Genomic DNA, 14,458 nt, shown 5'->3' with positions numbered 1-14,458 from the left:
CTGTGAAAAATGAATGTTGTCTAAGCCACCTGGCCTGTGTTACTTTGCCATGGCAGCCAAGCTAATACAAGAATCATCCCTTATTCTTCACAGAAATTTGTCAAATGAAGTCACCAATCAATCACTTAACTCTGGTACGTTGATTAGGTGATATAAGTACCTGGAAGGCAGACAGCTGGATATTTGGATAATCCTCATATCCCCTCATATTTCTAAAACAGGGATGGGCAGGCTTCCCTGGTGGTCCAGTGATAAAGAATCCACTGCCAATCCAGGGGTCATGGGTTGGATCCTTGGTCTGGGAAGATCCCACATGCTGCAAGCATCTAAGCCCATGTGCTACATCTTCTGAAGCCCATGCAGCCCAGAGCCCTTGCTCCATAAGAAGAGAAGCCACTGCAAAGAGAAGTCTACCGACCACAACCAGAGAGAGCCTGCGTTCAGCGATGAAGACCCAGAGCAGCCAAAAAGAAATAAACCAATTAATTGAAAAACAGGACTAGGTAGGAGTGGGTGCTCAATGCTTAATTGTTGGATAAGTGAGTGAATTGGCCATCTCATGTGCATCAAAGGCCCTGCCTGACACTTACGGGTGGCTTTGATCCATTCATTGAAGATATTTCTTAGTGATCCTTAGTGATTCCTTATTCACAGCAGTTTGGTAGAAAGAAACTTTCCAAACACACAGCAAAAGTGACAGGGGAAGGCAAGTGTTCCCGGAGGAAGAAGGGGGGTGGCCCACAGATATTCTGTGTGAAGGCCCAGCAATAGGAAATGGGGCAGATCTAGAAGCAGAGAGGGCCAGGAAGAGTGAAGGAGGAAGTGAGAGGGACCTCACAGCGTACAGAAAGCCCCTTTGGCTGCACTGGCTGGGCAGGGCACTAAGGGGCATGGGTGAGACTCAGTTGGTTCCTCTGTGAATGGGGAACGTGCCTATCTGTCCATTCCTTCTCATAAGTGGTGTAGGCAGGGGCGAAGAATTAACAGAATAATGACAGGAAAGCCTCTGTGAGCTGCCAGGAGATATGAGTGTCACTGCTGTTGCCATAGCAGAAGTTAGGGGAAACAGGGCTTATCAGGCCTTCCCTGCTCTCCCAGAATCTGGACCAGGAGCCCCGCTGGGGCCCACACACACCAGCCGTGCCCTCCACACTGGCTGCCGTCTCGACCGAGTCCCAGACTCAGAGTCTCCACCTCTGAGCTCGGCAGGAGATGCTCCTTGTCTGTGTCCCCACACAGTGCAGGGCACGTGGAAGTTCACACAGTAAAAATGGGACGGATGGACGTTGGAAGCAATACGCCTGCAAAAGGCACTGAGCCCAGGACAAAGAAGACCGAGCATATCCAAAAAAATTAAATAATTTTTTTTTAAGGGATGGGCAGGAGTGGGTACGCAGTGCTTATCTTTTGGTAAAATGAGACAGTCAGACATCTCGTGCAGATCAAAAGCCCAAATGGTACTTACAGTTGCCCTTGATTCTCTTTTGGGGCAACTGGTGCCGTGAACATGTTGGCATTGGAGGTGGCGAGGGTGGAGATCAACACTGTAGGTGCTGCAAGACATACAGACCAGGTTACACACCACTCTGCCTGCTCACCTGCCCACCGCCCTAAACGTGGCTCTGAGTCTGGGGGATGGGGGTTTGGGGAGCATGGGCCTCCTTGCCCAGAGGAGTCTGGAGCAGGGCCAAAGGAGCGGCCAACAGGCTGGACTGCTTATATCTCCCTGGCCTCCGGGAGACTCAGAGCCTCAGAGGCAGTGGGGCTGGCACAGGTCCAGGGAGGTTAGAGGGGCCCAGGGTCACCTCAGGCCAAGGGCAGCTGGAGGGCAGCAGAATTCAAATGCTCCAGCTGCTCGTGACAGGGCCGCGGCCAGTGCCTCCCCCATCTGCTTATCCACGAGGACAGGAGTAGAATGGGGGCTGCCAGGCAGCTGACACAGCCAAGATCTGTGACTTCAAAAGTCAGGACCAGCCCTGAGCAAAATCCCAAGGTTCAGGAAGAGCCTGCACTTCGAGGATGTTATTAAGCTCCCGAGATGGGGATAGTTACTCTCAGGAGTGTTGTCAGGATTGACTGAGATGAACCTGCTCTGCTTTGCAAGTATAATGGGCCTCCAGGTTCAGGGTGTATGTGTAAGGGAGCCATTGACTGTGTGTCCACCCTTCTCTGCCAGAGGTGCCCAGTGAGGGGGCTCGCCCGGTCCGAGGGTCAGCAGAAGCAGAGACCAACAGACAAAATTGGTCAAACCAAGGTGCCTCCGCTAACATGCCCAGGAGTGCTTGCCTTCTAGAAGGACTGAGGAAGAGAGTGTTCTTCAACTCAGATGTATAAATGGCTCATGATGGGGTTTCATGCACCAGAAATGCAGCCTTCTGACTGTGGAGCCCTGTCCAGACCCCGAAATTAAGCACAGCATCCCCCACTGGGCTGGGACTTCCCCCTGAGATGGGATATGGAACACACGGTGGGCATGGCAGCTCTGAAGTCCCAACCCCGAATTCCAGAAAGAGCAGGAACACCCCCAGGGCAGCAGGGGTCCCAGGAAAGCGCTGGCAGGAATCGGGGTCTCCAGGTCCCATAGAGGAGGGTCCCTTGGCCCACAGGCTGACACTGGTCCCACCACCTTCATCTCCTTGGGAGCAGACTCGGGCACTGACTGTGCGCAGGGAAACAGGGTGTTGGGAAAGCCTGATCCCAGCCTGGAGGCGGCCCTGGAGCCAGGAGAGTGTCGAGGGGAAGTCGGGCCCCTCCCAGCCCAGGTGGTCAGCGGGGGCTCCGTGAGCCCTCAGGACTCCCCCACCCCTGGGACATTCCCTCTGAGGGACAGTTGGGTCCCTGGACAGAGCAGGCCCTGAAGAGACACGTCCACACACACACATACTCTTACCTGGGTCAATGGTCACTTCTACTGTGTTCCCCAGGTCAGTTCCATTTCTCTCAATCCCACACCAGTAAGTGTCTGAATCGTCCAGCCTGAGCTCCTCCATGGTCACGGTGAACGAGCGGTCTTTCTGGTTGTCCCTGATGGACACTCGGCCCTTCTTCACCTCCTTCTCTGATCCAGTGGTTTTAATAACGAAGCGACAGTTGTTCCAGGCAGCCCCCCGGCACCACCACTTCACGTAGCGCTCATACCCAGGGTCGTATCGACACCGCACAGTCAGTGAGCCCCGCTCCACACCTCTCACTGCTCTGGGACCCGAGATGGCAGATGAGCCTGGAAACACAAATCCATGTACCTGTCACCTCCCACCCTGGGGCAGGGCCACAGCCTCCTGCATTGTGAATAGTTCACCAGACCCAAGGGCCTCCTGAGCGGAGTAACAGTCAAGGAAGGGATACACCTTCCACAAGATGGACCTTTTGCCCTTCAAAATCCTAGTCAAAGCCACCAGAAAAATCCCATAAAAGCACAACTGCGGATCTCGAAGAAACACAAACACTGACACAGAGCAAGAGCAACTTCCTGAGATCATCCCACTTCCCCTGTCTGCGGCCAGTGAGTCTTTCCATTCCAGCCACGTCCGTTTGCAGCCATCCCTGTGTTATTCTGCTCTGATGGGGAGGAAAGACCCGAGGACCCATTTCCACAGAAGATGACTCTGCACTGACGACCTCAGGAGGTCCAGCTGAAACACCCCCTTAACACGTCTGCGGGGAGGCTGTTCCCACTGGCTACGATGTAGTAAAGCGGTAAACTGGGTATGGTGGAGTGAATGTGCTGCAGGGGCCTCCTCGAAGCTGACCAAGGCAGTGGTTGCTACTGGGGCTCCGTGTGCTATGGACTCCATACAGGACACGTCCCATTATGTTCACTGAACTGTAAACTCCACTCCCAAATTCCTGGGAGAAGTGCTTTTGTAGGACAAAGGCAAGGACAGGACAGCACTCACTTGCTCATTATTTTCAGTCTAGGTCTGTCTATTCAAAGCTATGGTTTTCCCACTAGTCATGTATGGATGTGAGAGTTGGACTATAAAGAAAGCTCAGCGCTGAAAAATTGATACTTTTGAACTGTGATGTTGAAGAAGACTCTTGAGAGTCCCTTGGACAACAAGGAGATCCAACCAGTCCATCCTAAAAGAAGTCAGTCCTGAATATTTATTGGAAGGACTGATGCTGAAGCTGAAACTCCAATGCTTTGGCCACCTGATGTGAAGAACCGACTCATTGGAAAAGACCCTGATGCTGGGAAAGATTGAAGGTGGGAGGAGAAGGAGATGACAGAGGATGAGATGGTTGGATGGCATCACTGACTCAATGGACCCGAGTTTGAGTGAACTCCAGGAGTTGGTGATGGAAAGGGAGGCCTGGCGTGTTGCAGTCCATGGGGTCACAACGAATCGGACACGACTGAGACACTGAACTGAACTGAACTGAAACTTGCATAAAGGCATTCCGAGCACTGGAAATCACTTAAATCAGACCTCCATTAAAAATTATTTAAATTTACTGAAGTCACCACAAACCCGGAGCTTCCCAGTGGCTCAGGGGTAAAGAATCTGCCTGCAATTCAGGAGCCGCAGGAGACAAGTTCCATCCCTAGGTCAGAAAGATCCCCTGGAGGAGGGCTTGGCAACCCACTCCAGTATTGTTGCCTGGAGAATCCAACGGACAGAGGAGGCTGGCAGACTACGGTCCATGGAGTCACAAAGACTCGGACACGACTGAAGCAGCAGCATGCATGCATGCAAATGCAAACCCACTCACAGAAACTGACCACTTCTTCACAGTCAATAAACATTCAGCGTGATTGTTCAGCATGAGTTTGAGATGCAACTAGAAGCATGTGGAACACGATCTAACAACTTCAAACAACACGTTTTTTGAAAGCACATAGAGAACATTTACAAAAATTGACCATTAAAGAGACTGCCACAAAATAGGTCACTGAAATTTTCCAAGGACTGAAGTCATTGAGAATGTTCTCTGGATATAATTCAACTAAGCTAGAAATTAATAATAAAACAGAAGTTAAACATTTCCACATGCTCAGAAAATAAAATGGAAGTGTTATCGCTAAGTCGAGTCTGACTCTTTGCCACCCCATGGTCTGTCATGGAATTCTCTAGGCAAGAATATTGGAGTAGGTTGCCAGTCCTTTCTCCAAGGATCTTCCTGACCCAGGGGTTGAACCAGGATATCCTGCCTTATAGATGAATTTTTTTTACCATCTGAGCTACCAGGGATGCCCCAAATCAACAAAATAGTGAGGAAAAAAATCACAATAAAAACTTTAAGGACTTCCCGATGGTCCTATGCAGGAGCACAGGTTCCACCCCAGGAAGACTCCCCATTCCATGGGTGGGGCAGGCAACTCGGCGCCTGCACCACAGCTGCGGAGCCTGCACCCGCTGGAGTCTGTGCTCTGGGACCAGAGAAGCCACTGCTATGAGAAGCCCACACGCCACACCCAGAGAAAGCCCTCAAGCACCCCCACGCCCCAGTGCAGCCAGAAATAAAGCTTTAAAAAGCTCTTCAGGAGTGGATTCCTTCATCACCCCCGTTTTCACTCATTCATCTGTGTGTCTAGAATGGCAAGGGTTGAAAAACACTGTCCTACGGGGGGGACACTTGGGTTTGGTTTGGTTTCTTGTTTCTCAGCACCTAACATAGAAGCTGTGAGGTGTTAACAGTAAACATGATATTTGATTCACAAATCAGTGTCTGGATGAACGAATGGACCCTGCCATGTTCCCCCAGGACAGACCCTCAGGATCTCCTGCCTCAGTCACTCCAGGGTCGGAAGCTCCTCCCCACTCACCTGGGATGACAAGAAGAAACAGAGCCGGGAGCAGACACGTGGTCCTGCCTCCCATCCTCGGAGCTAACGAGCTCTCGGTCCCTTCAAGGACCGGCGCCAAGGTCAGAAGTGGACACGCCAGATGTGCCTCAAGCCTCGAGAGATGTTTCCTGAATCTCCTTTGCACTTGTCTCTGGTTCACTTCCCACGGTCAGCACCTACTTCTGCATTTTACAGATTAGGGGAAAAGGCTGTCACTCATTGAGAGGATGAATTGCAGCACGTGATGAGAGCTGTGTCCAGACCTCTGTGCCTCTGGGGAGAACAAGTGGTCCGGGTCCGGGCGGGTTGCCCACGAGGAACCGAGACATCGCTGCTGGGGGGAGGGGGCAGAGCTGGTGGTGGGTGAATAGAGAGGACCCCAGAGCAGGGGTTGGACACAGGAATGGACTCAACTGGGTCTGCACTTGGGGAGAAGGCGGAGCTCGGGGCTCAGGTCCAGCCTCGCTGCAGACACAGTCCCACCCTTCCCTCTCTGCAGGCAGCACCCCCACCTGCATCTCAGACCACCTTCCTGCCCTGAGCCTGACCCCTGCCCCTCCCTGGGCTTGGCTCCCTTTGAGGTCCTGAGTCTCTGCAGAGCAGAGGCCGCCCTGGGGCAGGATCAGAAAGGAGAAGCCCCTTTTCCTTTCACCCATTTTGCCCAGAGGCTTCCTCTCCCACGTCTGCACGTGCCCCCCGGCTCCTGGCTGCTGGTCACCGCCCTGCACAGGCACTGCTTATTCTTCTGTCTCCTGTGTGACCCTCCCCACTGCCCCCAGGGGCCCCCTGTGTCCCCAGCTCCCTCTCCCCCTCCTCTCTGGACTGATTCTTTGTCTCTCCTATTCTCTGTCATATTTTAGGAGGCGAGTTTCTCTGAGCCTCTGACCCCTTCTTTCTCACTCTGTCCTGGCCAGTTCCGCTTATTTCATTTAATGTGTGGTTTTGTGGCTTCTGTGCTGCTAAGAGCTACCCAGAGGTGAACAGGGCCCAGCTCCCCAGGCTTGGCAAGTGTGCTGAGTGCCCCCGTGCTGTGTGTGTGTGTGTGTGTGTGTGTGTGTGTGTGTGTGTGTGTAAGCCCCACGTTGAAAGACTCCTCCTCGGTCACCATGAGATTCCACCACCAGGATCTGTGCCTTGAGATCCACTCCCAGGTACGCCCTCTGGTCATGACGAAAGGAGCTCATTTTCTTATCTGCAGCAGGGGAGCCACTGTCTTCTAACGGGTGTTCGGACCTCTTCTGCCCACCCTGAGGGTTCAAGCACCTGGGCAGGTGGTGAAGAGCTTAAGTGCACTGGTCTCAGGGACTCAGTTTCCCTCCAGGAAATGTGTGTCCTGAATCACTGGTTGTGGCTGAGGATTTAACCCTGGCTGAAATCCCACTTCTCTTAAAAGTAGGTCCCGGTCATTTCTCCAAAGAAGACATCCCAATGTTCTATGTAGGCACATGAGAAGATGCTCAGCATCACCAATAAGTAGAGAAATGCAAATAAAAACTCAGTGCGATATCACCTCACACTGGTCAGAATGGCCATCATTAGAAGGTCTACATTTAACAAATGCTGGAGAGAGAGTGGGAAAAAGGGAACCATCCTACCCTGTTAGTGACAATATAAGTTGGTGCAGAAACTATGGAAATTGAGTGGAGGTTCCTCAGTAAACTAAAAATAGAATTACAATATGATCCACCACTCCCACACCTGGGCATATACCTGGACAACACTGTTTCAAAAAGATGCACGCACCCCTATGTCCATAGCAGCGCTGTTCACAATAGCCAAGACATGGAAACAAGCTAAATGTCCGTGAACAGGTGATGGATGAGGAAGAGCTGGCGTGTATATATCCACATACATAAACACACTGGAATACTACTCAGCCATAAAAAAGAATGAATAATGCCACTTTCTGGAGAAGGAAATGGTAACCCACTCTAGTATTCTTGCCTGGAGAGTCCTATGGACAGAAGAACCTAGTGGGCTACAGTCCATGGGGGTTGCAAGACTCAGACATGACTGACTGTTTTCATCAACATGGGTGCAACTAGCGACTACCCTACTAAGTGCAGTAACTCAGAAAGTCAAAGACGAACACCATATGATATCACTTATATGTGGAATCTCAAATATGGCATAAATGAACATATCCACCAGACAGAAACAAACTCACGGATGTAGAGAACTGACTTGTCGTTGCCAAGGGGGAGGGAGGGAAGGAAAAGGCTCGGAGTCTGGGGTTAGCTGACGTAAGCTGTTACATGTGGATAGATAAACAGCAAGATTCTACTATATACCACGGGGGAGTATCTTCAATATCCTGTGATAAATCACAATGGAAACGAATATTTTAAAAAAGAACGTTTCTATACGTATAGCTGAGTCACTCTGCTGCACAGGAGAGGTTGGCACAACATTGTCAATCAACTCTACTTCAATTAGAGAAATAAAATGAAAAGACCCATTATAAAAATTAGGTCCTGACCTGATCTATACACGATTGTTTCTTCCGATAAAGAAAACAGGGTCCCTTTAAATGCTAAGAAGAAGGTATATAGATGTTCACCAAAGGCATGGGCCACAATGTCAGGGCAACACTCCCCATAACAGTCAAAACTTGATACGACTCAGACACCCACCAACAGAAAGCATCGGGACTTCCTGGTGGCTCAATGAGTCAGAATCCACCTACCTATGCAGGGGACGTGAGTTTGACCCCTGGTCCGGGAAGGTTCCACATGCTGTGGAGCAAGCAAACCTGTGTGCCAGGGCTACTGAGGCCTAGAGCCTGAGAACCACAGCTGCCAAAGCCCCGCCCCCCGGAGGGCCCCGCCCCCCGGAGGGCCCCGCCCCCCGGAGGGCCCCGCCCCCCCGGAGGGCCCCCGCCCCCCGGAGGGCCCCGCCCCCCCGGAGGGCCCCCGCCCCCCGGAGGGCCCCGCCCCCCCCCCCCCGGAGGGCCCCGCCCCCCCCCGGAGGGCCCCCCCCAGAGACAAGAGAAGCCACCACAATGAGAAGCCTGCCCCCTGCAACTAGAGAGTAGGCCCTGCTCACCACAAGTAGAGAAAGCCTGGGTGCAGCAACGACTCAGCCAAGCCAAAAAATAAATAAATAAATCTTTAAAAAATATATACAAGAAGAAGCATGGGGGCGGCTGGGCAGGGAAGCCAGTGCGTGTTTCTCCTCAGGCTCCCTCTGCCGGGCCCTGGAGGCTGGCCCAAGCCAACAGGGAAGACAAAAGCCTCAGCTTTCCAACCACAGGACCAGGAAGCAGGGGGAAGGGGTCAGGGAGTTGAAGAAGAGGAAGCAGCTCCAGAAAGGGACCCTGGGCAGTCAGCTCACCCTCCAAGCTGTGCGAGCTGGCAGGACCCTGAGACAGTACCCCAGACGGAGAACTGGGGAAAGGTCACCCCTGTGTCACGGACTAGCCGCTGGGTGGCGCACACGGGCCAGGTCCGAAAGCACCTCAAAGCCTCTGAAAGCTGAACTCCATTGGAACAGCAGTCCTGGGAAGCCTTCAGCGCGTGAAACTCTTGACGGCCTGACATTAAAGAAGTAGAATCCACAGTTAAAGACCCTGGAGGAAAGTGATGCAATTGTGCTGTATGTTTGCGGCGGTGTTTGCAAGAAACGATGCCTGCGTAAAAAATTCATCAAAGTATACATCACAAAAGAGTGAGTCACTCTGTGCAAAATTTGAAAAATAATAAAAAAGAAAAACAAAAGGAAAACAGATTTCAACTCGGCACTTTCAAAGTACACAGTTTATTTTATCCCAATTATACCTCAATAAGGGGCTTCTTATTGATAAGAATACTTACCACCTAGTCACCTGAGATGGCCACCCACTCCAGTATTCCTGCCTGGAGAATCCCATGGACAGAGGAGCCTGGCGGGCTACAGTCCACGGGGTCACAAAGAGTCGGGCATGAGTTAGTGACTGAACAGTAGTACACCTCGATAAAACCACTGAGAACTGAAGGGAGGGAGACAGGGAGCTGGTGTTCCCTGCAGTCTTGCCCACCCCCATCCCTTCATGAGTTCTTGGCTGCAGGCAGAAGCATCTGGGCTCACTGGACTCCCTGCCCTGCCCTTGCCTCCTCCCAGAAGAACCCTCAGTCCTGGGACATAAACGCACTCAGAAGCGGCTCAGCCTCTTCCTCCTCAGGGCTCCCTTCCCAGAACCGGCTCACCACCCCTCTCCTGCTCCTGCAGACATGCCACTGCACCTCCAAGCCCCCCTCCCCTGCAAGGCCCTCGGAGGGTACAGGAGGCAGGAAGAAGACTCGGGGGGCTATGTCTTTGGAAGGCTAGTCCAGAGAGGGAAGCCTTAGCCACAAAGAGATCAGTCTGAGGACTGGAGTCACAAGGACTTTCAAGGAATTTCCTTCTGAGCATATCTGAACTCTGCAGAAGTGCATTGGCTTTGAAAGCCAAGAGCCGAGTTGAAATGGGGGCGGAGATGTGCGTGTGACGGTCCTGTTCGTGGAGGGGATGCTGGAGAGAGCGCTGGGGATGCTGCTCAGAGACGAGGGCAACAAGGACAGAGTCCGGGAGATGCCGGGATGAGGGTCACGAGAGCGAGAAGAGGGACTCGGCCAAGAGAGAGGAGACTTCCCTTGTGGCTCAGCGGTTAGGAACCCACCTCCCAATGCAGGAGACACGGGTTTGATCCCTGACCCGGGAAGATCCCATGTGCTGTGGAGCAGCTAAGCCCATGCGCCTCAACTACTGGGCCTGAGCCCTGGAGCCCAGGAGCCACAACTACGGAGGCCTTGAGCGGCCTAGAGCCTGTGCCCTGTGACAAAGAGAAGCCACCAGGACGAGAAGCCCGTGATTAACAACCAGAGAGCAGCCCCCTGCTCTCCACAGCTAGAGAAAAGCCCGCACAGCAGCGAAGAGCCAGCACAATCATAAATAAATAAATGCATTTTTTTAGATAAAGGACAGGGGGCAGGGCACAGAGGAGCGGGGCACCCCGCAGGGAAGTGGGGAGGGGAGTGCAGAGTCAGTGGAATAAGCAGCTCAGTGGTCAGCAGCCCAGAGCCAGGAGAAATATGCGAAGACGTGGGAGGGGCAGCAGAATGAGGGGTGGGGAAGGCACCTCTCCTTCCTTCTAACTCCCCCGTGGCGGCCTCTGCTTCCCAGCGACTCTGGACCTTAGGAGGCCAATCTAAAAGAGGGCAGGCATCGGGCTCAGGGAGGGACCCTGGCCCAGGGCAGGAAGGTGATCTGAGATGTGCAGTGGATGGGGGGCGGGGCTGCTTGCAAGGAGGCTAAGATGGGGCTGTTTGTCCAGCGAGGCTGGGCCTGAACCCCGAGCGCTACATTCTTTCCGATCACAGACCAACATCTCTCCATCACTCGTCTCCCCGGCTCTGCAGCACTCTCCTCCCAGCCCCGCCACACACATCATGCTGTTCGACTGGCGGCCACCTCCTCAGGCCCTCACACACACTTGCAGGGAGATCTTGGGCAACTGGGATGCTCTGTGTGTCCCCAGCCATGGAGGACACATTATCACATCCATCACATGTTCTAAAGGACAACAATTCATGAAATGGGGAAGTAAGAGCAGAAAAACATAAGGGAAGTAGATGAGAAATACTAAAAACTAATGATTTCAACGCATAGAGGGCGCTTTGCCTGTGGGTTCAGTTTGAGTCCCTGGAGAGCAGCTGGCATTGATCATCCACAGGGAGGGGACCGGGGCAGGACCACGTGGCTGCTCCCAGTCCTCCAGATGAGAGGGGCTGGGCTTCGGGAACTTGGACCTGCCAGGCTGGGCTGGGACACAGAGAGGGTCTGTGCATGGGGTAAACAGCTTTCCTGAACGAAAGTGACACGGCTCAAAATAGCCTGGAGTTAAAACTCCCCTCCAAGTCCCCCCCACCATTCTATACAGAGTAAAGAACTTTCTCCCCACGAAGAACAGAATGGACGCTATGATGGATTAAGTTCAGCTCCCAGCCAATCCCAGTCTCCAGCCGGTCTAAGGAATTCCTTGCCCCAGTTGTTGAAAGCTAACTAATCAAAAGTAATCTTGAGGAAAAACAGATCCCCTCAAAACAATGTATCTCTCCATATATATGTTTTCCATATATACCTACTCTCTTCTTGACTTAGTGCAGCAACCCACTAATCTGACTGCTGCCCCTACTTGCCTCATTAAAGGTGATCTGTTCCTGTAAAGTGCCGGTCTCATTCTTTTTCTGAACCTCGCCTTCTCTAGTTCCCTTGACTTACATTTTTGGTGCCAAAACCCAGGAGGTTGAGGTTCCTTCTCATTCTCCATGGCCGGCTCTTCGGAGTGTGGAAGCCTGCCAAGCTCACTTTCCTGCCCAGGCCTTCAAGACCTCCTCAAGAGACGCCCTGCGCCTTCATGAGTGGTACAAGCCCTGAATAAGGGCTTTATTGGTTTTCCACGTACCCCAAGGAATATTGGCCTCTCTCTCTCTCTTTCTCTCTCTTCCTCTTTTCTCTACACTCTCTTTTTCATGAGACCGACCAACTCCAGGGCAGAGGCCTTTTGCCATTCGACCTCCCTCCATCCACCACAAATTCTTGCCTGACCCAGTAGCCCAGGGGAGTTCAGACGGTACTCTAGGACGCCATAGACTATTGATTTCCGGGTTCCCTGGGAACCCTCCGGCCAAAAGACCCTCTGGGGAGGCACTTGGGGGAAGCCCCTCCCTCCTTCAGAGTCTCTCTCCCTTTGCCAGGTCGAAGGATTAGGGGATGACATTTTCTCTCTACTGGACCATCATTAGCCATTTGCTATGGGGTCAAGCCAATCCATCCTGCAGGACTCTCTCTTGGCCTGTGTAAAATGAAGCCTCAAACCTCTACTCTTGACTGATCTTAAGGTTCATAAGCTCGAGTCACTTTGCACTCAAATTTGGCCTCAATACAAATTGGATAACCAAAACCACTGGCCTGAGTTCAGGACTTCTGATTTCAATATTTTATCAGATCTCACTAACTTCCTCAAACGGAAGAGCAAACGGTCGGAGGCCCCCTATATTCAAGCCTTCTGGAACCTTCGAAGCCGTCCTTCTCTCTGCAAGGACTGTTCTACCTATCAAATCCTCCTCTGCTCTCTCTCCCCCTCCACTACAAAAGAATCTGACTCTAAAGCCCCTAAAAGGCCCCCTAAACCCTCAGCTGCCAATTTGGACCCGGCAGATGGACCTCCTCCCTACCACTCCAGAGGTGAGGTTTCCGGAGACGAGACCCCACCCTCTAGCCCTTCCTCCTCCAAATCAGGAAGCGATGACTCCAAAACCCCAAAAGAGATTTCCACTCCCCTCCTCCATTGACCAGGACCCGAAGCAAACACAGATTTCCTCCCAGAGAGGAAGGGACTGGAGGGGACTGCACGGGTCCGTGTGCCTTTCAATTTCTGATATGAACCAAATTGAAGAAAAAGTGGGATCTTTTTCAGAAAACCCTACTAGATACAGGAAGAAATTCCTCCGTCTTACACAATCATATCATTTAACCTGGAATGATCTCTATTACATCCTAAACGCCGCTTTAACCCCTGATGAAAAGGAAGGGATATAGCGGGCAGCCCGAGCTCATGCTGATCAGCTCCATAACCAAGACAGGGATAATTCGGTGGCTGATGATGCAGTCCCTTTAACTGAGCCATGGTGGACATATCAAGCCGGCAATGCCGGCATCCGGTACCTGCATCGTATGATCACCTGTTTACTAGAAGGAATGCTAAAAAGCTCTCACATTCATGTGAACTACAATAAGATTAGGGAAGTGACTCAAGAAAAGGATGAAAACTCTGTCTTTTTTCTTCCACGGCTTACTGAGGCAGTCCAGAAATACACTAACCTAGATATTTCCACCCCTGCCGGACTCTTGTACCTACACGTCCAGTTCATAAGCCAGTCAGTCCCCGATATTTGCTGAAGACTACATCAGTTACAAAAGGGCCCCGAAACCCCTCAGCGAGAGCTCCTAGAAATAGCCTTTAAAGTTTTCAGTAATAGGGAGGAAGAAGCGAAAAAGGAAAAAGAAAAGGAAAGAAAGGCCAAATATGCTTTATTCGCTGCAGCTATCCAAGAAAAAACTTCAACCCGTTTGGCCCGCCAACCTCGGCCCAGCCGTATGGGACCTAACCCTCTAGGCCCCTGCTTCAGAAGTAACCAAACGGGACACTGGGCGAAGGCCTGCCCCAACCCCCGGCCACCCACCAAACCCTGCCCCACCTTCAAACAAGAGGGCCACTGGAAAATGGATTGTCCTCAGACACTACCCACCAAATCTCGGGGTCCACCTCAGGCCCACAGCAATGGGCCGGGAACCAGACTCTGGGGGGCCCTGGCACCCCAGACCATGGCTCTTCAAATGATAAGGGAATTGACCCAATTGTGCCTGAATTATTCCAGTGACGGACCCCAAGCTTCAGACACCAAGTGCATCCCGTACAGATGGACTCGGAGCTTTGGGTAATTGGCACCGTGGCTGGACACAAAGTCTCATTCCTAATAGACACTGGGGCAGCCTTTTCACTTTTAACCTCCTTTCAGGGCCCTCTCCAACCTTCAGAAGTGGCCATCAAAAGGGTCTCAGGCGTCCCTTTTTATCCCCAAATAACCCCTCCTCTCCTTTGTCCCTTTGGCAAAACAACACTAACACATTCTTTCATGTAGCTCCCCAATG

The 14,458-nt window shown here is 52.2% G+C and overlaps 1 protein-coding gene across 6 annotated transcripts in view; it reads right to left on the bottom strand.

Annotated features, from left to right (window-relative positions):
- The window catches only part of LOC109574468 (protein CD300H-like), a 63,890-nt gene that overhangs the window by 29,230 nt on the left and 20,202 nt on the right, over positions 1-14,458 (bottom strand). For 2 of the 6 annotated variants that reach the window (XM_070774131.1, XM_070774134.1), the window contains one exon: positions 1,466-1,553. In XM_070774131.1, the coding sequence (XP_070630232.1) occupies positions 1,466-1,553 (88 nt within the window). Of the gene's footprint in view, positions 1-1,465; positions 1,554-2,890; positions 3,221-5,767; positions 5,964-14,458 lie in introns of those variants that run through there. The other 4 variants (XR_011562187.1, XM_070774130.1, XM_070774133.1 and 1 more) reach the window with 4 other exon arrangements.

This window comes from Bos indicus, chromosome 19, assembly GCF_029378745.1.
Source record: "Bos indicus isolate NIAB-ARS_2022 breed Sahiwal x Tharparkar chromosome 19, NIAB-ARS_B.indTharparkar_mat_pri_1.0, whole genome shotgun sequence".
Taxonomy (NCBI): Eukaryota; Metazoa; Chordata; class Mammalia; order Artiodactyla; family Bovidae; genus Bos; species Bos indicus.
Note: the sequence above shows the minus strand (reverse complement) of the source record. Positions and strands in the feature narration are given on the sequence as shown.